General features: G+C 46.0%; 1 protein-coding gene across 8 annotated transcripts in view; it reads right to left on the bottom strand.

Moving 5' to 3' along the window:
• The window catches only part of USP46 (ubiquitin specific peptidase 46), a 99,305-nt gene that overhangs the window by 28,562 nt on the left and 45,707 nt on the right, over positions 1-25,036 (bottom strand). For all 8 annotated transcript variants that reach the window (XM_072749003.1, XM_072749002.1, XM_072749004.1 and 5 more), the window contains 3 exons: positions 6,288-6,368; positions 3,142-3,355; positions 1,312-1,541 (listed from right to left, as the gene is read on the bottom strand). In XM_072749003.1, the coding sequence (XP_072605104.1) occupies positions 1,312-1,541; positions 3,142-3,355; positions 6,288-6,368 (525 nt within the window). The remainder of the gene's footprint in view (positions 1-1,311; positions 1,542-3,141; positions 3,356-6,287; positions 6,369-25,036) is intronic.

The raw sequence follows: 25,036 nt of genomic DNA, 5'->3' as shown, positions 1-25,036 counted from the left end.
CTTCTACTTCCGTATTCACTTGGATTTTACTGGAATATAAAATATAAAGGGCCAGAAGGAGAAAGGGAGGGAGGAAAGAAAGATCTCTAGACAGAAAAGTATGTGTAGAAAATGTTTTGGCAGCATATATTTCAAAATGTTTCGAGTGGTTCTCTCTGGGCAAATGTGATCACAATTTTTAGAACATGTTACAAATTTATCATCTCTAGGTAGAGGAGATCACTGGTAACTTTTACTCTCTCTTTTTCCCTCTTTTTTGCTTAGCTATGTTTTCTAGTTGTTTCTACAATGAACAAACGAGAATGCTGATTCAAAAACTGTTTAAAAGGACAGGAGAAAGACTGCCAAAAAAACAAGAGCCTCCTACTTACATCCACATTTCTTCTTACCCATTTCTGGGTCCTAGTTCCTCCGCAGAAACTAATGAAAGCTACTCTCTGAGACTCAAAATGCACAATCCTATAGAACTTTTCGTATGATGTGACAAAACTCCTGAGACGCCTAATGAACTCAGAGACTGGCTATGTTGTTAGCAGTAAGAGTAAATAAGAAGAGCTGGCATTTATTGCCTTTTTGCAAAGTACCGCGCATGGTTCTATGCACTTTCCAACTGCTAACTCGGTTCATCCTCCCGAGCAGCTCTGTGACACAGGTGCACTCACTGTACCCAATTTACAGATGAGGAGAGTGAAGGCAGAGAGGCTGAATGGTACGCCCATGCCGGCAGAACCAGCGTACAAACTCCACGGCCTGGCTCCAATGCCGGGCTCTGAGCCACCAAATCCTGAGACCACTCACAGCGTGATATCAAACATACCAAGCAAATGTGACATCCGGAGATCATGTGTTCGAATTCACCTCACAGTCCTGGCCTACTGTGTGCCAGACTCAGCCAATACATGAGCCCGCCCAGCTGACTGCAGCAGGATCAGAAGCCAAGCCCGACTTCCAACTTCAAGTGCACCACCCCACAGCTGATTCCCCTAAAACTGGGGAGACAGGGTCTATTCTGCATCACCTGACCTCCGCATGAGCAAACTTTTTCCGAGATAACTGGTGGAGGTCCCGTTTCATATTTCACAGTTTGTGGATGGTCAAATGTGCCCGTGACACCGAGCAATCCAGTTTTTGAGATTTGCCCTCATCCAGTCTGCGTTAGCCAGCGGAGACATCCTGGATGGAGACATGCTTCTAAAAGTTTGCCCCCGGGGCTCATCGACACAAACGGATCACGGTGCACTCATGCACACGACACACAGTCTGCACAAAACACGCACAAGCAAAGTACCCGAAAGCCCTCTCAGTGCTTACAGTTTCACAGTTCAAGCATCGAGTTTCATTGGTCAGCGTTCCCTGAAAAATCTCATGGACCCAGGTGAGTTCTGGTTTATTATTCTCTGCAGGCTCATTCATGTTGCCATTTTTTAATTTTCCGTTTTGCTTTTCCTGTTTCTTCTCTTCCTGCAGGATGTCCGCAATAGTGTTCAGCAAATAATTTAAAAACTCGTGAGCATCCTGCTGCATGTAGTTATCAAAGAGATCTGGAAAAGAGAAGGTCATTATTTCAATCTCTGGCTCTTGTAAAGCAAACAAAACACTTAATTTTACATGCACACTTCAATTTTTATACTGAAATGTCAAGTGGACAGGCATGACATACATTCATCTCTATTTTGCAACTTGACTACGTAAATTCTAGAAGACTTTTTTGTTCACTTTCCTTTTTTTCTACCACCTGCCGAGAATTACACTCCCCCTATCTCCCTAAAGTCATCTCATATATAAAAAGCTACTAAAATTTTTATTTATTCTACAAAAAGACTCCAGAAATTATTTGATAAGTTTCCGGATAAAATATCAATATTTAATATGACGTGACCGCCAATGATCAATTATTCATTTTGCAATTTATCTACAGCAACTGGGGTCTCTGCCCAAAGATCATATTAAACCCTGGACCAGACTGGAAGCAGCTTAAATGAAACACATATGGGAGATGGGGGATATGTGTATCTATCTGATAGTGTTCTGAAACCAAATACGAATGATTCCAGAAGCCTACTGCTGTTCCCCGCCATAAGGACAAACAATCAAGAGATGAATGCAGCTGTGAAACTTCATTATTAATCATGTTCGCGACGAGACTCGGGAGTGCTCTGCTTCCTGCTCAGATTATTTTTATTCTGGTACATATAAACTACAACAACTTTAAGAGACAGCAATCAAATTAAATGAGACTTTATAAAACAAACATCTGATTAACTGCAAGTCTGTGGAGTAAGGCTGAAATCTAGGATAAACACAAGTTGCCATATCAACTATTTCTAGTCACAGAAATTACCAATGCAAATCTTCTGGAATAACCTCGTCTCTACTAGCGATTTTCCCCAAAAGAGAAGATCAAAAAACCAGGGAGGGGAAAAAAAAAAAAAAATCTGGTGACAACAGGGCATTTGTATCATATAAAGGTATTAATTTAATATCCTGCAATCGTCTTAGGCAAAAATCAGGAGGCATTATTTTTAAAAGAGCAAGGGCTCTGATTGGATAATACGCATTGACTTTAATTACTTATGACAAGTTTATAAGAATACCATTTTATTCAACGATTGTACCAACCTATTTATTCCAATCAGCGTACTGCTTAGAAGGCTGCCTTGGGCAATTTCTCTCTTACAACGGTCCTCCCAATGTGAGGCAAATAAAAAGACCATTCCGAAATGGAATGATGGGGACGCCTGGGTGGACGCCTATGCTCCACGGCTGAGCGTCTGCCTTCGACTCAGGGCGTGACCCCGGGGTCCCGGGATCGAGTCCCGCATCGGGCTCCCTGCATGGAGCCTGCTTCTCCCTCTGCCTGTGTCTCTGCCTCTCTCTCTGTGTCTCTCATGAGTAAATAAATAAAATCATTAAAAAAAAAAAAATGGAATGATAAATCTGAATTTATAAACATGGTTTTTTGTCCAGTGTTATTTTATGTATACGGAGAGGAAAAGGAGAATCACATCTTCTTTCGAAGGCCAGTGACTTGAGCAGTTGGCCAGACAATTTCCTGGTTATAAACCAGGAAGAGGGGAGATTCATCTCGAGGATCTGCGGGACTACGAAGGTGTGTTTCGGGCCCTCCAACACCTCACTCACCGTTCTCTTTTCTCAGCCGCGAAATGAACTTCTTTGGTGGGATCACGCCGACCTTCTTCTTCTGAGTGGCGATGCTGTGGAAGAGGTCTGCCAGGCACGTCAATAAGTTTTCCTTCTTTTTTTGCTGGGCCTTGTATGCCAGCACATTCTCCCGGAAAGGCCGGCAGAAGTACAGCGCCTGAAGCACGGAGTTACAGTAGCACGTGTTTCCGAACTGCCAAGGACAAGAGGGAGGCTTCAGTGAGCCATCCGGGGATGCGCCACCTCCCAGAGGCCCACCCTCCAGGAACCAGCCCGGCTTCCCAGCAGCAGGGTCCTGCTGGCCATGTCGGAAAACCAGGACACCACTCACAACACCGGCGACTATCTGAGCAACAGGGAAATGAATACAGGGGGACACCAGCCTGTTGAACGTCCCTAAAATGATAAACACTGAGCCTTGATTCAAAAAAAAAAAAAAAAAGAAGAATCTAAGGAGACTTTCTGGTGATTTAAAAAAAGAAAGAGAAAAATGAACACAATATGGCGCCCCAGGAAAGAGGCCACACCGCCACACCTCGAAACTCCTATGATGGAAAATAAGAATCCAAAATCAGAAAGAAATCCGGGAACTGGGAACCATGTGTTCAGGTGAAACAGCCTTAACTCCATGGGAACTTGTTTTAGTTTTTCTCTTTCGAGATTCTAGTGCCCCTGTGCATTGCTTCAGACGGCCCGTCCTCACTTGCGCCAGAGCCATGGAGGCAAAGAGGTGCCTCCCTAGGTCATCCCACTGGCTTCTTTTCCCCCTCAAACTCCTAAGTCACCCTCAATCTTGTTTCTGCCAAGATGGCAAGCGTCAGATGACATAAGAGCACTCAGTTCCTGCTCTCCTGCCATCACAGTAGGATCCACACCACAAGATTTCGTTCCTCTCAAAAACTGTGGACACTCTCAGATTATGATTAAAGAGGGAAGGCGTCACCATCTCACTGGTTTTCAGCAGACTGTGACACCAACTCCATGGAGGAACACGGCCGAGACTAACCCTTTAGAATTTCTCACATTCAGGGAAATGAAAAAGAGAAAAAAAAATCTAAAGAAATCACAAGATCAATAACATAGATTTCAAAACGCGGTGTAAGATTAAAATAGAACACGAACATCTTCTCAAGACTGGTTGTTGGCTTGCGTGTCATTTTCCCAAGAGTGAGACAGATGCTCCGCCATGCTTAATGTGACATTTCTACGTATGCGAAGATAGAACATTTCCTATTTTTACATATTTTAATCTACTTTGACACAATTATGTAATAGGAGACAAACCTCTTTTTTAAAGAGAAGCTGGAACTTTCATGAATTACCATTCGAAGTGAACATAAATTAAGTTATTAATGAATTGAATCTCACAATGCTTCCACAGACTAGGAAATGACCTTAATTCTTTTGTTCCCCATTTGTATTTTCCCTAGCTAGGACAGAATTTCTTACAACATGAATAACTATATCTTCACAGAGCTCAGCAGAGGCCTGTGCATAATGGCTAAAAAAAAGAAAAAAAAAAAACTATTAAAATTCTAAGTCAGTATTTCATCAACACAATGCCCTATATTCTAGTACTTTAGCCTTCCTTCTTAATCGTTTTCTCTTTGACTGTGTCTCCACCTTCATACCTAGATACCCTTTAGTGAAGCTTGGCCCCAACCCAGGGATGACTCCTGGGAAAGAAAAGATACCAACATTCTCTGAGTGTCCACAATGTGCCTCAACTTCACGTCAGGATCTTCAATAAGAGCTCTCACTGACCCTTCCCTACTGCTCAAGAGACAGGTGTTGAAAGGTCTCCATTTTATAGATGGGGAAACAGAGCAAGTGACTTGCTCAAGATTATACAGCTGCAAAACAGCATGGGGGGATGCCTGGGTGGCTCAGTGGTTGAGCATCTGCCTTCAGCTCAGGTCCTGATCCCGGGATCTGGGATGGAGTCCTGTATCGGGCTCCTTGTGGGGAGCCTGCTTCGCCCTCTGCCTGTGTCTCTGCCTTTCTTTCTCTGTGCCTCTCATGAATAAATAAATAAAATCTTAAAAAAAAAAAGAAAGAAAACAGCATGGGTACAATTCAGACTTAGGTCTGTACTACTTCAAAACCAATGTTCTTTCCATTAGCCCCAAGTGGCATTCATTCTCTGAGACAGGTCTAGCTTCCCCAGTGGAAATGAGTACCTGTTATACCTGGGTACTGACAGATTCTGCTCAGGGCAGTTGTTCCAGAAAACCAGGTGCTGGATGAGTTAACACTTGATGTGTGGAAAACCTCCAAGTCAGAGGGAAAGGATCAGGTGAGGAAGAAAGCTCACAGGGTAGTAGAAAATACTGCCTTACTACTTAGTCATGACCAACTTACCAAGGAAGCAGAGCCTGCCGTGTGTGGCCATATAACAGAGAGCCACTGCTGAGCACAGATAAAATGAGGCCAAGGAATTCTGAGAAACATTGGTCCCAGTCCCCTCCCCCCCCCCCACAACTCACCCGTTTTAAGCACCATCATCAGGTTATATTGTTTGCTGAACAGTTAACTGGTGATGAGATGGTAACACTTTTAAAATTCTGGTTGTACTGATACATATGGAAACGAAGTCTGCCCCAGGAGCTCGTCCATATCATACAAGCAGATTTGGCATCAAAGCTAATAAAATTGCTCCGAAATTCATGTGTACAAAGGAAATCTTGTAGCCAGAAGGAAAAAAGTAAGAATCTAACCCAACAATAGTAATTAAACCCCTTTTTCTGGGAAAATTGACACTTTCCAAAACTGGACTAAACGTCTTCCGCCCCTAACATTTGCCCTTTCTGGGAACTAAGGCATATGAACAATTATGTAAAAATTGGTAATAAGGAAAACTGCCCTGGAGTTGCTTCAAGTACTCTAAAACATTTGATAAAAATAATACATTTTTTGAGGAGCTTGGGTGGCTCAGTCAGTTGGGCGTCTGCCTTCGGCTCAGGTCGTGACCCCAGAGTCCTGAGATGGAGCCTCACATCCAGCTCGCTGCTCGGCAGGGAGCCTGCTTCTCCCTCTGCCTCTCACCCCGCTCATGCTCTCTCTTCAATAATAAATAAAATCTTTTTTAAAAATAATATAAAAATAATACATTTGTGTATACTTACATTGACCAATCCAAAGTAGTGTTCATTGATTGGAAACTGCTCTGGACCAATGTCTTTTTCCAGAGCAGAGGCATTGGTGCCCTGAAAGAGAAAAATAAAAGTTCTGTTGTATGTCAAACGGACAACAGACTCTTAAGAGAGTTCACTATTGATCTTCCTGGTCCAAATGGTGGTTGGCGATGTTCACGCTAGGAAAAAGGGTGTCAGACGTGTATCGGTAAATGAAGTAATAATGCCAGCCTTATTCTTCTCCTCACCCAACCTAATCATCCCTTCCAACCTGTTCTACTTGGCTTTGATTATCTTCTTCTACCAGGAAAGTTGGTTTGAGATAGGCAAATCAGCAAACTATCATTAAGAACTTGTGAGTAAAACACTCTTAAGCTCCGCAGCTTTTATAATACTCAGTGGTATAGAGATTCACATCATCACTCTCGAAGTGAATTTCTTCATTCTGATGATGAAGAGTTACTGTGCACCCGCTATGAGCCAGGCACCGTTCCAGGCACTGACAATACTACAGAGAACAAAACAGAAAGGGAAGCCCACTCTTATGGAGGTTACGTTTTAGTGGATGAAGACAGCCGGAAGGAAAAAGAGAATCTGCTAGGCAGTATGCTGGAAGGTGGTGTAGGTGCAGCAAAGAAAAATAAGGTAGGAAATGCAGGTGTGGACCTCAGGGAGGAGGGGCGGCGGGTGGTAGACAGCTGATGCTCTAAATGGGGCAGTCAGGGAAAAAAAAAAAAAAAACCTTACCTGGGAAAGTGAAATGTCCAAGGAATATGGTGAAGAAGGGAGCAATACACTTTAAAACCCGACACTTCCCAGTTGCATCAAATTGGTTAAGTCATGTGAAGCCAAGTTTAATGCTTCAACGAGATAGTGAGAAGCTACTGGATAGTCCTACTATGTGCAGTATTTATTCTCACAACAATCCTACAGGTAAGTACTATCATAACCCCCATTTAGCAGATGTAAGGTTTACGACAGTTAAAAATCTGCCCAAGGACCACAGTCAGTAAGGGACAGAGCCAGGACTCGAACTCAGGAGTCACACATGGGAGCCCCTGATCTTAACAAATACGATGCAAAGCAACCACACTGAACAAACTGCTAAGGGCCAAGTGGCCACTAGGAATACCACACAGATCACCACTGCTCCCCAAAGGCCCAGATGAGTCTGGTAGGGTTAAGAATGGTGGCTGAAGTCCAGTCTAACAACGTAAGTAGTTGGGGGTGGGGTGGGGTGGAATCAGGCTCCACATGTATCTGTGGCTCTAGTACCATTCTATAGCCTTCCTCAGGCTATCACAGAAGACTTTGTTCATGGAATCTCAAAGATTTAAAAAAAAAAAAAAAAGAATCTCAAAGACTGGGGACATAGGTGTCATAGAAAGGAAGAGACTCAGTTAAGTTTTATTTAAAAAATAAATAAATTACTGCTGCTACTTATTCTTGATCCATGTAATTAGCATCCCCTGTCACAGAAAGGAATGGCCAAAAGGTAGGCTGAGAACCAGCCAAAATGGTCACTTGTCAACAAGAAAACGTTAAATGCAAAATAACCCAATTTTAAGCAAACAGAACCATAGCAAAAATGGCAATTCCATCCCCTTATCATAATATCCTTTTGTTTTCACTCGTCTTCTACGCCCATTATGCAGCCAGACAATCTGAATTCCTTTTCCTGTCATCGGAGACTCTGAGTTCAGTGGTCATCTACGCGTTGGACAGTTTCACTCACTGTCTTTTCGTGTGTGCGCACGCGCGCACGCATGGCTTTCATACCTTTCACGATAAACCCCATATACGAGGCTGAATCTTTTAAATAATACTTACCATATTATAGTAGGATTTTATGGTTTAGAGAAAATCACTAAAAGCTATCAAAAAAGCTACATCTCAATGATAAATCAATATAAATAATGTATATTAAATACACCCACAGCCATATCTGAAGCAGCATTAGAATATATGGCTTAGAGCCCAGGAGGGATGTCAGATATAAAAGTATAGCACACGGAGACAGAGCTCATTAAATCTCTCTTTATGAGGTAGCCATACACTCAAGTTAATCCATGATTTTTGCTATTCAGGAATTCTTGGATCGAGTCTGCTTTTTTCTACCTATATTAATACTTTCCCATTGGAGGGGCTGGTGATTAATCACACGGAGGGCGATGTTTAGGAGAAATAACCTGTTCTGAACACCTGCCCTTCTGAGGCTCTTGTCACCCAGTGCTCTCAAGGCCCCTCCTGTCTCCTCTTCTTGGCTGACCTCCATTCACTGAAGACCGACCTTTATCCCCCATCTCCTGCCATCATCTGGGGTGGTCTCGATCCCCATGTGGAAGAGCATTCCCACAGCCGCTCTCAGTAACTGGATGTCCTACTTTCCAGCTGTCTTTCATTCCACTCCACTCCCAAAGACATACTCTGGATCTGGTCACTGCCCTAAAAATGGGTCCAGGCTCAGCTCGGCCTGCTGGCTTCCTTAGGCATCCCAGCACCACACCTACATTTACGCCCCAGAACCTCTCACCCCTCTTCTTTCTTACTCAGCTTAGAGTCCAGGGATCATGATCTCAACTGTTCTTACGAACAACCCTTACCTTGCCCTTTGGTCACACAACCTGGCCAACAACTAACCCTGGAGGAACCAAACTGTCTGCCTTCTCCGAACACATATATACACCCATACAGATGGGCAATGCTAGCGGAAGTCACACAACCAAGCTGGATGGATTCACCTGAATTCACCAAAGTGGCTCTGAACGACACACGTGTCTTGCTTCCAACCATATCTCTGCGGTGCACTCAATCTCCACGCCACGACAACTGTTTCCCACTTTCCTGGAGCTCATCAAAACTCCAACATACCCTAGATCTCCTTGGTGCCGCTCCCTGGCCACCTACTCAGTAGGGAAAACAATTTTTAATTGAATTAAATTAAGCCAGCAGAGAGGAAGTCCCTTCATCTCAATCCCAAACCTTCAAACCCATGTCCCTCTGTTAATGAAGGAGACCTCACTCCGGTCCAAGCCAATCTTTCCTCTCCAGTGAGATCCTTCCCATAAGAATTTAACATGCCTATCGTGAAGGCCCGTGGCAGACGTTGACACCGTGCTCTGAATGTCAAAGTGAAGAATCTGGCATGCCTAAGTGCCTCTCCCACTAAAACTACACATGTGCACACTCTCCCACACATCTCCCCCAGTGACCTCCCCCCGTGTCATCATCCCATCATAGTTCGACTTCTTTAAAGAACTCTCTATTGTCAACAACTACAGATTGAGTCAGATAACTTCTATGGTTTTTTCTTTTTAAATAATCCAGTGGTGAGGGGCGCCTGGGTGGCTCAGTCGGTTAAGCATCTGCCTTCAACTGAGGTTATGATCCTGGGGTCCTGGGATGGAGCCCCGTGCCAGGGTCCCTTGCTCAGCAGATGGTCTGCTTCTCCCTCTCCCTCTGCCTCTCCATCCAGCTGTGTGCTTTCTCTTGTGCTGCTGTCTCTCTCTCAGATAAATAAAGTCTAAAAAAAAAAAAACAAGAGTAACAATCTAGTGGTGAGGTGGGGAGAAGTGGGGACACAATTGTGTTGTTGAGCTGAGTGCTGGGTATGTGGGGCTTATACTATTCTGTTTATACACGTTTATAACATGTATGTGTGTAGGCATAGGAGAGGTCCCCCAAAGATGTCCATGTCCTAATCCCCAGAGCCAGTGATTATTCCATTACCTTATATGGCAAAAGGAGATACATGGTGTAGATGGGATTAAATCTGCCAATCAGCTGACCTTAAAAGAGAGGGAGTGTCCCGGATTCTCTTGGTGGGCCCAACGTTATCACGAGCATCCTTAAAAGTGGGAGACAGAAGCAGAATGAAGACTAGAGTGATGCCATGTGTAAAGGACTCAACCGGCCTTTGCTAATTTTGAAGACGAAAGAAGGGGAGCAGGAACCAAGGAACACAGGCAACCTCTAGAAGCTGGAAAAGGCGAGACACAGTCCCTGCTAGAGCCTCCAGGGAAGAACGTAGCCCTGTACTGCCTTCCTGTTAGCTCAGGGAGGCCCACTTCAGATCTCTGACCTCCAGAACCGTGAAATAATAAATCTGTACTGTTTAAGGGGCTGAGTTAAGGGTAAGCTGTTACAGCAGCAAGAGGAGACTGATACGATTTGTTAGACATTTTCCCTAACACTCTGTAAGACTTGTCTCTCCTTCCTCACCTCCACGCCTCTCCTTCTGGATTCTATCCCCACGTCACCCAATGCACCCACCCGACGGGCTCCAAACACTGCCAACTCCAGCTGCTAGCCTTCTCCAGGCACCGAGGCCCTCTTCCCTCTTCTCCACACCTCTCCGTGGAGTCCAGGCAAAAACCATTCACGTGGCCTCAAGTAGCAGCTACCATTTCAAACTTCATCTTCACCCCAGAAAACTGACTTCTGAGCTCATTCGGACCCGATAAATATCGACGTTTCCAAGGGCTTATCTCACAGGGCCTCAAAATCAATCTGCTCCAAACTAGAGCATTCCCTTCTCCTTGCCCCAAATCCAACCCTTTCCTGTGTTTCCTCACGGAGTAAATGACAATGCTGCCTCCTTCCTGGCTGACACTAGATCTCTCGCCTGGGGGTCTGGCCAGACCCACCCATCACCCTGTCTGTGGGTTCACTCTCCTCCAATCTCTCAGGCCATTCTGCTTCTGTTTAAGCTTCGGCGTCTCTCCCCTAAACTATAACAGCCTCCTAAGTGGCCACCAACACCCATGGGCCCACCTCTCACCCCCCTGTCAACATGGCAGCACAAATATCCTTTGTAAATACAAATCTGCTCGAAAACCTTCCAGTGACTCCCCTTGCTGTCTCTGGCGTCACCTCTTGCCACCCACTCCCTTGTACCTCTGGCCCTGTCTCCACGGCCTTCGTTCTGTTCCTCACACACCTCAGGACACCTCAAATTCCATCCCACCCATCATCTGAAGGCTCTTCCTCAAGCCTCCTCACTTGGCTGTCCCCATTACCCTTCTTGGGGAATCCCTCAGTGACCACCCCCAGGCCCCGGGAGTGCCTGTCACAGGAAGAATAATAGCCCCTCAAAGATGTCCACACCCTAGTTCTTGGAACCTGCATCTGTTAGCTTACATGACGGAAGAGATTGTGCAGGTACGATTAATTTAAGGATCCTGAGATGGGAGGATCACCCTGGATTACCTGGGTGGGCCCAGTGTAACCACAAGGGTCCAGAGAGGAAGGGGGCAAGAGGCGGGGGTCGGTGAGGAGACGGGCCAACAGGAGCAGAGTTCCGAGGAAGGGCCCTGGGCCGCGGAAGGCAGGCAGCCTCCAGAAACGGGAAAAGCCAAGGGAATGTGTTCTCTCCTAGAGCCTCTGGAAGGTGGGCAGCCTGGCTGACACCTTGATTTTAGGACTTCTGGCCTCTGGAGCTCTAGGAGAATAAGTGTGTCATTTGGAGCTACTAAGTGTGTGGTAATTTTTTGCAGCAACAATAGGAAACCTCACCCATGCAACCCCTGCCTCCCACTCGGGGCACCTGTATGGCATCCACACCTCGCTGCAAGGGAGCTTGGCAGTGGTGGCTAGCTTCACCCTGAGCAGCTGTGACCAGCTAGAAATGGAAAATGGATATTGAGGGAACAACAACCAGCCACTGGTACCTCAGAGGGTCCTCACGGGCAAGCTTTATAACAGAAAAAAAAAAGTTAGAAACAACCTGACGTGGTTAGAAAATTATAGTAATCCATATGATGGAATACCATGCAGCTGTTTAAGAAAGAAAAGTTGCAGGGCACCTGGGGGGGGGGGGGGGGGGGCGCTCCGTGGGTTAAGCATCCCAATCTTGGTTTCGGCTCAGGTCACGATCTCGAGGTTGTGGTGGGATCAAGCCCCGTGTTGGGCTCCGCCCTGAGCTCAGAATCTGCTTCAGATTCTCTCTCTCCCTCTCTCTGGCTCTTTCCTGCTCACTAACGCACTCACTGTCTCTCAAATAAATAAATCAAAAAAAAAAAAAAAATGTAAAGTTGCCACACAGGTACTGCTATGCAAATCTGTCCGAGATACAGGGATAAGTTAAAACATGCTAGAGAGGGATCCCTGGGTGGCGCAGCGGTTTGGCGCCTGCCTTTGGCCCAGGGCGCGATCCTGGAGATCCGGGATCGAATCCCACGTCGGGCTCCCGGTGCATGGAGCCTGCTTCTCCCTCTGCCTGCGTCTCTGCCTCTCTCTCACTGTGTTCCTATCATAAATAAATAAAAATTTAAAAAAATAAAAAATAAAAAAAAATAAATAAAAAAAAAACATGCTAGAGAGTGACAATGTACAGGACAATACTGGACATGTCATTCATTTAATCAACACACAGCACGCCCTACTTTCTGCCTGGCACCTATATGGGGGGCACATGGCGTGGACACAGCAGACCGAGTCCACCTGCGTTCACCGTGTACATGCTAATGAAACCCCTTCAGGAACAGCTGAGAGGGGCCCCCGGTGGGGCTCAGTCGGCTTAGGTCATGATCCCGGGGTCCTGGCATCGAGCCTGTTTCTCCCTCTCCCTCTAGAGCCTGCTAGTGCTCTATCAAATAAATAAATAAAATCTTAAAACAACAACAATAAAAAACAAACAGAATCCCTGAGAAATGATCACTATCCCTGGGGTCTAGGAGTAGGGCTGGGACATGAGGAGGTCACCAAGGGGCTGTTCCGTGTTCTCTTCCCAACTATTTACAATTTTTACTGCGAGCATCTATTATTTGCCATAAAAAAAATGTTTAATAAAAATCAGCAGACTGATATCCCGCAGACCAGTTAACCTAAAGCCCACGGCACACAATTCAGCCTGTTTTTGGCCACCGTTTCCCCTCCCGGTATGAATCCGCCTTGAGTTTTGGTCCCTTCCCTCTCTTGGCCTCGGTTCCCTGGCGGAGGTGGGGGAAGGGTGGGGGGCATCCAGCCAACCTACTGCTCCGAAGCCAAAGCGGGAATGTCACCAGCACTCCGTAAACTGCAAGGTGCACCACAGACCTGAGGGCCTACCCTTCTCCTGCTGGCGCCCTGCACAGAGGCACAAGAGGTGATGTGGGAGGCACTGAAGATAATTGCTCCATGACCAGATGCTGAATAAAAACCTTCTCCGTGGTGGCAAATCACAGGGTCCGGAGGTACAGAAACACAAAGATCTCATTTCCATCAGTAAAAAATTTGGTAACCTTTGAAAAACAATGCGCCACACTTTATTAAAAATAGAATCCGGGCTGGGACACGTTCCAACAAGAAGACTGTAATGTTAGCTCTTCAAAGCACTTCGGAGAGCAATTCTGTGACTGCCAAGGGGGGCTACAAAACCACCAAATAAACAACCACCACCACCGCCGCCACCACCGGGCAGGCCGAATCATAGATGCCTGAGATGGTACAGAAAGGCATTTTCTTTTTAAAGCGATTTTAAAAGCAGTTTATACGGAAAGCATATTAGAATTTCTTCCATGGGGGGATAACAAGGAGATAGGATCTTGCTCAAGAGAATGATATAATCAGAACGATGGCATTGCAAGATCCATAAAAGCCAATGAGAATATTGCCACAGTTGGGGAGTGCCTGAACAACAGCAATAACAAAACTCCGCAGAGGTCGGGAAGGGTCCCTGGAGATCAACTAGACCCATTTCACAGATGGAAAAAAACCGAGGCCCAGAGAAGTAAGCCTCCTTCACCCATGATAACCTCAGGATAGCCCCCCCCTTTTTTTTTGGCATCCTAGGCAGGCTCTCTTTTGATTTTGTGCAAAGTAAAGAAGGGACACACGCACTAAAGGCCACGCATGACACACAAGGATTTTTAAGTACACAGAGAACAAGTCATTAATTATAAACCAGGAATTAAAGCTATGTGACAAGTGAATGTTGCTGCTTAAGACACATTTTCAGGTCTATGCTCAAAAGGCCAGGCTACTTATCATGTAGGTTTTCAAAGTACAAACGTACACAGAGAACTAGCCTTCGAAAGGACTGGTGTTCCCTGACTTCCCGTGACTAAAGGTCACGCCTACAGCCCTACAGACAGTGGGAAACACAAATGAGGTGAAGCAGCCCAAGATCTCAGGATGAGTCAGATGCAAGCCTGATTAAAGAGCAGCTACAGTCACAGGTTCCCTAGCGGTGATTAGTAATGATAACAGATAAAGCATCCTTACCATGCCCCTCACTGCCGCGAGGATGTGATGCGTATTTTGTTCCTTTTATCCTCACAATTTAACTCTATGAGGTGAATGCCATTATCGCCCTCATGTTAAAGATAAGAGAACTGGGGCCCAGAGGGGGTAGGTACCTTTATCCACGTTCACACAGCCAAGTGTGGACCTGGGTCTGAGCGCACACCAGCATGCTCCCGACCCCTGCACCATACTGACTCTCAAGGAAGCAGAGTCCCCTGGAAATCCCAGAATGGCAAAAATCGAAACCTTCCTGAAGAGGTCACAAAGTTGTAGAGACAAACCCCTAACTCCAAAGCATCCCTTGAAATATCCACAGTGAGCAGCAGCACATCTGTCCTTTTCTATAAAATCTCTACAGAGCTGCAACGTGTTTAAAGGAAATGTAAAATTGAGGTTGGAAGTCAGGAAAAACTCAGGATGTAATCAATAGGAAAATGGCTTTTTTCCCCCAGATGGTTTTCAGCTCCGTGAATCTTTAGCCAAATAGGGGAAAAAACATTAAAAAAAAAAATTTAAGCTTAACAAGGCAAAAAGAGAAAACAGCATCAAAAAGTATTTTATACCTAACAATGAATACACAATCTTACTGCTCAAACTTCTCAATTTTTAGATATGGACAATAATATAAGGCAAACAATGTAATAGGGAAAAAAGCTACCAAAAAAATGCATAACAAAATGTATTCGTGTGTGTGTGTGTATATTTTTTTTCTTTTTAGATTTTTTTTTTATTTTTTATTTTTAAATAATCTCTTCACCCAATGTGGGGCTCAAACCTACAACCCTGAGATCAAGAGTCACATACTCCAGGGGCTTTTACCTCAGTGGGTTAAGCATCCAATTCTTGATTTGGGCTCAGGTCACCATCTGAGGGTTGTGAGATCAAGCCCCCTGTCAGGCTCCACGCTTAGTGTGAAGTCTGCTTGGGATTCCCCCTCTCTCTCCCTTTGCTCTTTCTCCTTCTCATGCAATCTCTCTAAAAAAAAAAAAGGAAGGAAGGAAGGAGAGAAAAGAAAGAAAAAGAAAAGAAAAGAAAAGAAAAGAAAAGAAAAGAAAAGAAAAAAAGAAAAGAAAAGAAAAGAAAAGAAAAGAAAAGAAAAGAAAAGAAAAGAAAAGAAATCACATGCTAAACTGACTGAGCCAGCCAGGCACCCCAAAACGTGTTAATTATTAACACGCTTGCTCATCTGATTCTAACAGGGGTGAGGGAGTAGGAGGGGGGAAGAGAATTGGTATGACTTAGATATGGAAATTTTCCATTTTTTTTAATCCAAAGCAGGCTGCAAAATATCTGCTGTACTTCTAAATGATAGAAATGCAGGCTGTAGTTCTGAGCCAAGAGGCCAGTTCCCCAGCCCCTTGAGCTACACCCCCCCCCCCCTGCTCTTTCCGGCTACCTTCTCCTCACCATTCTGCTTCAGCGCCACTTCTTCGAAGCCACCTTCCCTGACCTTTTTCTCTCATGGAATCCTGTATGTAGCTTCATAAAACCTATCACGATTTGTAGTAACATGCTTGTGATTATTTAACGTGTTTTCCCAACGAACCACAGGGTGGCGAGCGATGGCCCCTGGGCCAAATCTGGCACGACTACTTTTGTAAATAAAGTTTTATTGGAACACGGCCACAGTCATCCATTTATTTCCTGCAGCCACTTTCACAACAGTAGAGTAGTTGTGACAGAGACATTAAGGCCCAGGAAGCCCAATATATTTACCGAAAAGCTTGCTAATCTCTCTATGCCAGGCCACGAACTCTAGGAGGACACACTCTGTTAGGTCTGACTGGATTGCCGGGGCCTAACGGAGCATCTGCTGTACAAGGCACTTAAATAAATTTGCAAAGTGAACAAATCTGGCAAACGAGGACGGGTAAGTGGTATGTGCCACTCACACAGGGACTTCATGTCTACATAATTCACTTAATCTTATCCACTAGCCTAAGCCAGATTACACATATTATCTGTGTTTGACTCGTGAAGAAATGCAGGGAAGCTGCCCACGTTCACTCAGCCTGTAAAGGCAGAGACGGGACTCAAATGTAGGCCATTCAGACTCAGAGCCCAGACTCCTGACCACCAGTCAGGGGAGACGACCTTTTCATTCATATTTTTAGTAATTCCACAGCTGCAGACACAGGGCGCAGGCCGAGAGCCAGAGCTCCTTCTGAGTGTGTGCTCTCTGGCCCTTGGCCACACACCGCCTCGTCCCCTAACCCCCAGGTGGCCATGGACCCCTGATCCTACTCAGACCGGACAGGTCACCCGGTCCCAGTGAGCAACACTACACAAAACTCTCTCTCCAGCAAAATCCCTCCTGGGGACTCACAAGGCCTATTTCACAGCTGAGGGAAATGAGGTTAGTGGGGGGTTCAGGCTCCTGCCGAGGTCAGGTGTACACTCACGATCTGAATCCGTCACACTGCAGCCCCAACACTGGGTGCGAGGGCGCCCCTCCGCCTCCCGGGCCTCTCCGGCTCTCCCCAGGGGCCAGCGTCCCCAAGAAGGCCGCTCAAGGACGTTTTCATTCTGCGCCACCATAGCAGGTCATTTCCAAGCCTTCCGTGATATGTAGGGAAAAATAAGCGAGGAAAAAAGCAAAAAATCTCAGGATGACTTCACTTAATGATCGCAACACAGAAACAAAAACGTCTGCTATTGAAGAAGGACGACCCTGGGACACATGATGACATGATGATTTCAAGTCATCACAGGAAGGGACATTAAAGAGCAGCTCGGGTTTGCAAGACAGCTCTCCACACGTCCAGCGACAGCGTAACAACTTCCTCGTGCAAAGGTAACACTACAACTCAAGATGCAGAACAAAAGATGCTGGTGTGTGTGTGTCTATCTTGCAGCTGAAGGAGGCGGGGGGGGGGGGGGGGGGTGGCGGTGGTCACTGAACACAGTGCACTGGAGGCAAAGACTCATTCCCAGTCGGGGGTTCTGCAAACCACCCCTCCCTCCCCACCCCTCCACCCACCACCCACCCCCCACCCCAGGATGCCGGCTGGCTTCTGGGGTCTCTCAAGCACCTCCCCTCCCAGGAACCCCTTCCATCACATCACTTCCCAGAAAAGCAGCTTGGCAGGGCCCGGGGATCCCCGCAAAGGCCCGGGGGTCTGGGAGGTCAACTGTGCAAATGTGACTAATAGGGTGATTGTGAGCATTCTCCACCCAGGGCCTGTAGTAATTCAAGCTCGAGGTCCCCATCAATGACAACGGCAGGACACGGGTACCCCACCCCACGGCACGGGGCATGGCAGGGGCCCGTGTACCCGACGGCTCTGCGTGGCCCCCCTGCCCCCGGGAGTGGTCCTGCACCATCAGAGCTCTTTTGCTCCATCGGATAATGATCTACCCAGGACTGACCGTGAGCAGAAAACATACAGTCCTGCGCTCTCTTCTCTCGTCCCCAAACCGGGCGGCGATGGGAGAAAAGAGAGGAGTAAGGGGCACCCCATGGCCGCGTTATCAAGGCTAATAACTCACAACTAAAAGCAGGTTAAGACGTATGGATGGATCAAAAAAAAAAAAAAAGGAATGTATGGATGGAGGGATTCCGTATCCGTCAGGTTTCATCATAAGAAAACAGGGCCTTGTGCGCTCATGTCTCTTCAGAGTTTTTAATCCCACTTGGCTAATGATTCTCTTTTTTATTGTATTTTACAAAAACATCAGTCTGCGACAGATTGAAAATAAAAGTAAAACCGGCCCTTCCCTGCAGACTGGGGAAATAACTGCCAAGAACAAAACAGTTAAATGAAATCGAGCTTGTTTTCCTGAACGTGTGAATAGCTGCTCCGGCTCACTCCTAACAAGAGAAACGCAACCTATAAATATACCGGGACACGATTTTTTGCCCCTGACTGGCAAAGGAGCACAGGGTTTCTGGAGAACACGCTGCCTTGGCCAAGGCCGTGGGTAACCAGAGTTGCACGTGGTGCCGGTGGAGGGCAATCTGGCAAAATCCGTCCAAGTTACAACCGCGAATCCATTTCGAAGAAGGGAGTCGTGGGCTCCCGTCCCACATATGCACAATGACATGTGGACATATGGAAATCTGTTCCCGACAGCAAGGCTGGTAAAAACCACAGACCGCCCAGGAGCGGGGCTCTGGGTAAGGGAACGCGGTGCATCCAAGCAACCGAATACTCCGCAGGCATTAAAAAAGAATGAGGATGCCCTTCACTGACGAGCACCAGGCCACCTCCAAGGCACATGGAGCCAGGGGCACATCGGGACGCATCAGCCCATGCTCAAAGCACTAGCTGGGTTTTTAAAAACTACAAGGGACCCATAAGCATACCTGCTTATATGTGCGTACGCTGCTGCATGGAAGAAGAAGAAACCACGACAATGACCCGCACCAGAGACAAGAGTCAGAGGATGCAACTATTACCAATATTAAATCCTTTTCTGCTACTGGAAACTTCTAGCATGGGCACTCATGCTACCTCTTTAAGAACTTTATTAAAAAAAAAAAAAACACACTGAGCTTGGCTACTCCTTAGCTAGGAACACCGAACTGGGTACGCCAGGCTATACAGAAGGGTTTGTTAGACGGTTACTAGACGGCGAGAAGTCTTTGACTTCACGATGCGCCCTCCTTTATCGGGAAAGGGAAGGACACCGTATCCTGACTGATGATTACAAACGTTTTGCCACCATCAGCGCTGTGTCCAGCGCTGGCCATCTCAGTCGGAAATCACAGCTTCTTCCTCCTTCAGCCCCCTCTGGGCTTGCCCCAACCCTAGTCCTCTCTCTAACTGGAAGCCAAGCTAGGGCTGCAGTGGGGTGCTCCTCTTCTCACCACCACTCACCAGCAGGAATGGTCCTTAATTATTAACATCTCATCCCCTGGAGAGGCCTAAGTCGTCTGCCCCATGTCGGGAAAACTACAAAGCGGCCGGGTCAACACTGGAACCTGGGACCTCAGGTACCAGGGCGCTTCCCGCTCCATCATTTGGACTCCAGTGTTGGTGGAAAAAACAGGGGCACTAGAAGAAGACAGTAGTAAAGCGGTCAGGCCCTGGGCTAAGCGCTAGACTCATGATTCCATTTCAGCCCCACAATGCCCCAGGGACGGAAGTTCTCTTGTCACCCCCATGTGATGGGTGACGAGCAGTCTGAGAGTGGGAACAATGGAACCTTCACACCCGATCTGGACTTGTGGGAGGTCCAACCAGATCTCTTCCACAGGCTAACCTGCCTCCCAGGGAAGCTGACCAACCTGTAAATCTACAATCCAGTTTAACAATATTCCTCTAGGGGTGCTTGGCTGGCTCAATCGGTATAGCATGTGACTCTTGATCTCGGGGTCATGAGTTCAAGACCCATGCTGCACACAGAGATTCCTTTAAAAAAAAAAAAAAGTGTTCCTCCAATAGCCAGTTATTTCAATTATCATAATGAACCTCTTATCTGGGCCAGTGCCTCCCCCAAACTATGGACCATGAATCCCAGAGGGAGGTGAGATCATTTTAGGTGGTACAAGTATGAACACTTAACTCTAGCAATTATGTGTGTGTTTTTTTTTTTCAATTGAGGTATAACTGACACACTGCATTATATTAGTTTCAGGTGTACAACATAATGACTTGATATTTGTATCTACAGCAAGTATGTTTTTGATAGGCATTAGAAAAGCATATAACTAGCTCATCGAACCCGTAACATCAGATGCCTTAACACAAAATGAGGCCAAATTAAAAGAAGTTGAACGCATTGAAGGAAAACTACTACTAAGTTCAAGTGGTTCAAAGACAAAGGGAAGACTTGGGAATAAAAAGATATAATGAAGGTTGGGAATAAAAGAAACTGTAGCATACAACACACACTAGTTCTGAATGTCACTTTTTTATTTTATTTCCTCTCCTCTCACTATACTACACTGCCTCTCTCACAAGGATGAGCCAATAGCCCCAATAAATAAAGCACCCTGAGATGCTGCATTTAAATGGCTGTGTCCTGGGACGCCTGGGTGGCTCAGCCGTGGAGCATCCGCCTTCGGCCCAGGGTGTGATCCTGGAGTCCCAGGATCGAGTCCCACGTCAGGCTCCCTGCATGGAGCCTGCTTCTCCCTCTGCCTGTGTCTCTGCCTCTCTGTGTGTGTGTCTCTCGTGAATAAATAAATAAAATCTTTAAAGATTTTTTTTTTAAATGGCTGTGTCCTTTGATGGCTTAACTTTGGGAGGACCCCCAGCCTAGTTTACCCTGAATAACTCTGATTTTACCTACAGTAGATCAATTAATACCCAATAGCTATTTGGAGCCCCCCAACCCCCACTTTAAGAAGTGTCTGACTTGCGGAGTAAATCAGAGAGCCTCTCTACTGTCCTGGCATCTGCTACAGTGCAGAGCTGAGTGGTGGAGAGTGGTGGGCCTCTCTCTAGCCCCATTCCTCCTCCTACCACAAACCAGTGAGAAGGGAACCCCCACCTCCCAGCACCTGCAGTCAAAACCACACCACAAGGTGAATTTTGCCTCTGCTCTGGCCCAACCTCCTCCCCCCATCCCACTCCTCTCAAAATGCCCACTAGATAGTGGGTCAGATCAGAAGCAGAATTCCAAAAAACCAGTGATGCTCGGATGTCAGTATGTGTCCTTCGTGGTTTCTGGTGTATCTATAAACTACTGGAACTTATTGGTAGCTTTCCCCAAATCTGTTCAGTTTAACAACAGCTCTGTGATGTGAGCAAACTGAAGGAAACCATTAATTCCCTACAAGAGTGAACATTATAAAACGTAACGTGTGCGAGCGCATCACAGTCCACAAAATGCTTCCATAGGCAGCAGGATCTCCTTCGGGTCTTCCCAAAAGTGCCATGGGAAAAAAGATACTTTGTCACCTGCCTTTCTGTGTTCCAAAGAGATGAGGAAGTGGGCTTTGCCATCTAGGGTCCCGAATCCTAAACTCGTCCACTTTAGATCTCGATGGAGGAAGGAATCGCGTTCTTTCCCCGCCTGGGAACTGGCTGTTCTCAGTGTGCGCCCCAAGCCAGGAGACTCTGGCCATGCCTGAAACGCACACTCTCGGCCCCACTCCAGACCTACAGAATCAGACTCCGCATTTTAACAGGATCCCCAGGTAATTCCTGTGGACAGTAAAATCTGAGGAGCACTGCTTGACTGCAGGCATTTCTTCCGTCCTACCAGGCTTACGGCTCTTCGCTCAGTTTTCCAGTAACCATCTGTTGAGCGCCCAGCACGTGCCAGGCCCTGCGCTGAATGCTAAGAAATCAGCAGTGGACACATACCCGGAGCTCCTGTCCTTGCGGAGCTGCCTGTCTGACACAGTGGTTTCTTGGCTTCAGAGGCAGATCAAAATCAGCTGTGGCACATGTTAAAAAAAAAAATTCCCAGGTGCCTAAAACCCACCCCAGACCTCCCTACGCCTCTGGACAGTCAGAAACTGGGATGAGGGCCGCGGAAGCTGCACATCAGAAAAACTCTGTTTCCTGCAACCACTTTGGGGAACCGTCTGGCAACACCTAGCAGAGCTGCAGCCGGACACATCCTACGAGCAGCACTTCCATTGCAGGGCCTGGACCCCGGAGAAACGAAGGCACCTGTGCAAAGAAGACACGAACGAGAACATTCACTGCAGCATGGTTTCCAGAGAAGCACGCTGCCTTCCCAAAAGAACTTCAAAAAGCGACTGGGTGAACAGGAGAACTTCCGAAGTCCAGCCTTGCTGTTGTGCTCAATGGAAGAGGCCCCGGACACGATGTTCGCCAGCGCCAGCTTCAGTTCAACAAAGCATGGATGGGGCAGCTGGTGGCTCAGTGGTTGAGCATCTGCCTTTGGCTCAGGTTGCCATCCTGGGGTCCTGGGATCGAGTCCCACGTCGGACTCCCCGCAGGGAGCCTGCTTCTCCCTCTCCCTCTCCCTCTCTCTCTCTGTCTCTCATGAATAAATAAATAAATAAAATCTTTAAAACAAAACAAAACCCAAAAAAAACATGGACAATGTACCCCAATCAGAGAGACCTGGCCAGGACAATGACGCATGCCAAATGTAGCCTCAACACTCAATCAACGATCCTCTCGCTTCTAGTCTATAACCTGCCTGCTGCATGTTCTCACCTCCTGGTCATCATTCCCTCAACCTCTAGCTTCCATCCCTTCCCAACAGTTCTGGACCTGTTCTTTGCTCTCCCCATGGGGTTCCCCCTGCATCCTCTTCCTCTCCCTCTCCCTATTTTCAGACAAAGCCGGGAAACTGCCCTGGAGTCCCCGGATTAAAACCAACCCAGCATAAGCAACACGGGAAAAGATGTTCAGCCCCTTAGTAAAGAGGAGAGTGAACATGTTAAGTCACAAAGATATCACTTCACACCCATCAGACTGGCACAACATCAAGACAAACAATACTGGGTGCCTGCAAGCACGGAGAGCAGCTGAACTCCCCAGCGCTGCTGGATGGAATGCAAACTGGCACAACTGCCTCGGAGAGCAATCAGGCAATAGGTCAAGAGTTGAAGATGCCCGTTTCCTGTGATCCAGCAATTTCTCCTCAAGGTATATACCACAGAGAAACTTTAAACACGAGCATAGAGAGACAGGTTCAAAACTGTCATGACCAACGCGAAACATGGTAAGCCCAAGGACGCACCAACGATAAAATGAATCTATCGTAGCATATTCGTGAGGAGTATCGTACGGCGGTTGATAACCTAGAGTCACGTGCATTTTAATGGATAAATCCCAAAACCACAGTTTAAACCAAAGCAAACCGAGCAGTTTAGTATCAGAGAGCATGTCTAAAACGTGAGAAAATGATGATACATCTGGTTAATGAATATATACACATACCTAGTAAAAGTCTATAAACACATGATAAACGCCAAGTTCAAAATAGTGGTCAGTGTCCAGAGGAAGGAAGAGTGAACTGAGGAAGGGTTCGCTCGTGTTTGTAGTATTTTATCTCCTCACTGGGTGGTGGATGGAAACCCACGGTGTTCCCTCTATGATTCTCCACACTTTTCGGTAGGTCCGAAATGTATCACCACCCAGAAGAAGAGTCCCAAGTCTAGAGTACTTTAAAGCACAATCGGGCCCTGAAAATGGCATCAGACCTGGATGAGCAGGAGGAGACTGGACCAACAGGTGAAAAGTGAAGCTTGGAGAACCCATGGGGTTTCTTCCATACTCTTAACAAATACCCAGCACAGAGAACCATTCTTAAAATTGTAGTAAAATTTCACGTGGAGGACTTACAACATACCCCAAATTCTTGGCAACCATCTCAGGACAGAAACATTCCAAAAAGCCTTAATGCCAGGATTGATTGTTCACGCAGAACTTGTCTCAAAAAAGTATCTGCTCGTTCATTTTGGGGTGGCTTTTCCTCTTAAAAGATCAGCAAGGCGTTTCAAACCCTTATATTAGCAATTGTGGTTTCACCACAATTGAAGGCAACTCTAACAATGTGCATTAAAATATTTAGGCCAGAAGCATTAACTAGACTAAAAGACACCAAACTCTTCCAGTCTGTTTGCTTTGGGCTGGCTCCAAGGGTGGGCTACAGATAAAACCACCAGGAGATACCTTTCTGATGATGACACCGCAAAATTAAACACTATCATAAAGCCTCAAGTCATTTCGATGAACTAGACACGCCAGGCTGGGGAGAAAAGGGACATGGAAACTACAGAAATTTCTCTTAAATGGAAAGAGAACCAAAATTGAATTGAATTTCCATTACAACCCAAACCACCAAAATTCCACACCAGTTAAAAAATAAGTAGGTTTTATCGTACGGGTGAAATGGAACACCACATTGATATCTAGAAAATAATATTGCAATCTTTCACGCTAAGTAAATATTGGCATTCAACTTTGTTTTCCTCTAGGATTCCAAGAAAAGACAGAGAAAAATCTATAGGCCTAATTGTCAGGTCCTGACCCAACACAAACATCTACATATTAGACTGAGAGACCAGAAGAAGAGAATTTTTCTTTCCACATTAGCCCACCCCACCCCAGGCTGCAATTTTTAAAATCTGACAACGATCACAGTAGATCCTCACACATGACTTTATCTACTCCCAGATGATACATTAATCTAGGGTTACAGTCTCCAATTATCTTTTAAGAATGAGAAGCAACAGTAACAGTACCAGAGGAAAAGACAAATTACGCCTTCTCCCAAATTATAAGATGTACATAGATTTTTTTTTTTTAATCTTAAAAACATTTTCCAACTAGTCTCAAAATACTGCCTCATGTGACTGATTTAGCAAGATAAAACGACCTCAACACAATCCTCTAGTTTCAAATTTTTGCTAATTCTACTGTCCCTTCATATCAGGGTGATTTCGTTTATTTAAAACAATTCAAATATGGCACTCACTATGGTGTCCAATAATATCCTGGGACTGTTCAATGAATGTTAAAATGCTAATAGCTGGTAAATTCGACAGTTTTAAGTAAGGTGCTTAAGTCCTTAAATGGTTGCTAGACAATCAACAGATTTTTTTTTTTACACTTTAAATATGTGTTTATTGTATGTCAATA

This window comes from Vulpes vulpes, chromosome 2 (genome assembly GCF_048418805.1).
Source record: "Vulpes vulpes isolate BD-2025 chromosome 2, VulVul3, whole genome shotgun sequence".
Taxonomy (NCBI): Eukaryota; Metazoa; Chordata; class Mammalia; order Carnivora; family Canidae; genus Vulpes; species Vulpes vulpes.
Note: the sequence above shows the minus strand (reverse complement) of the source record. Positions and strands in the feature narration are given on the sequence as shown.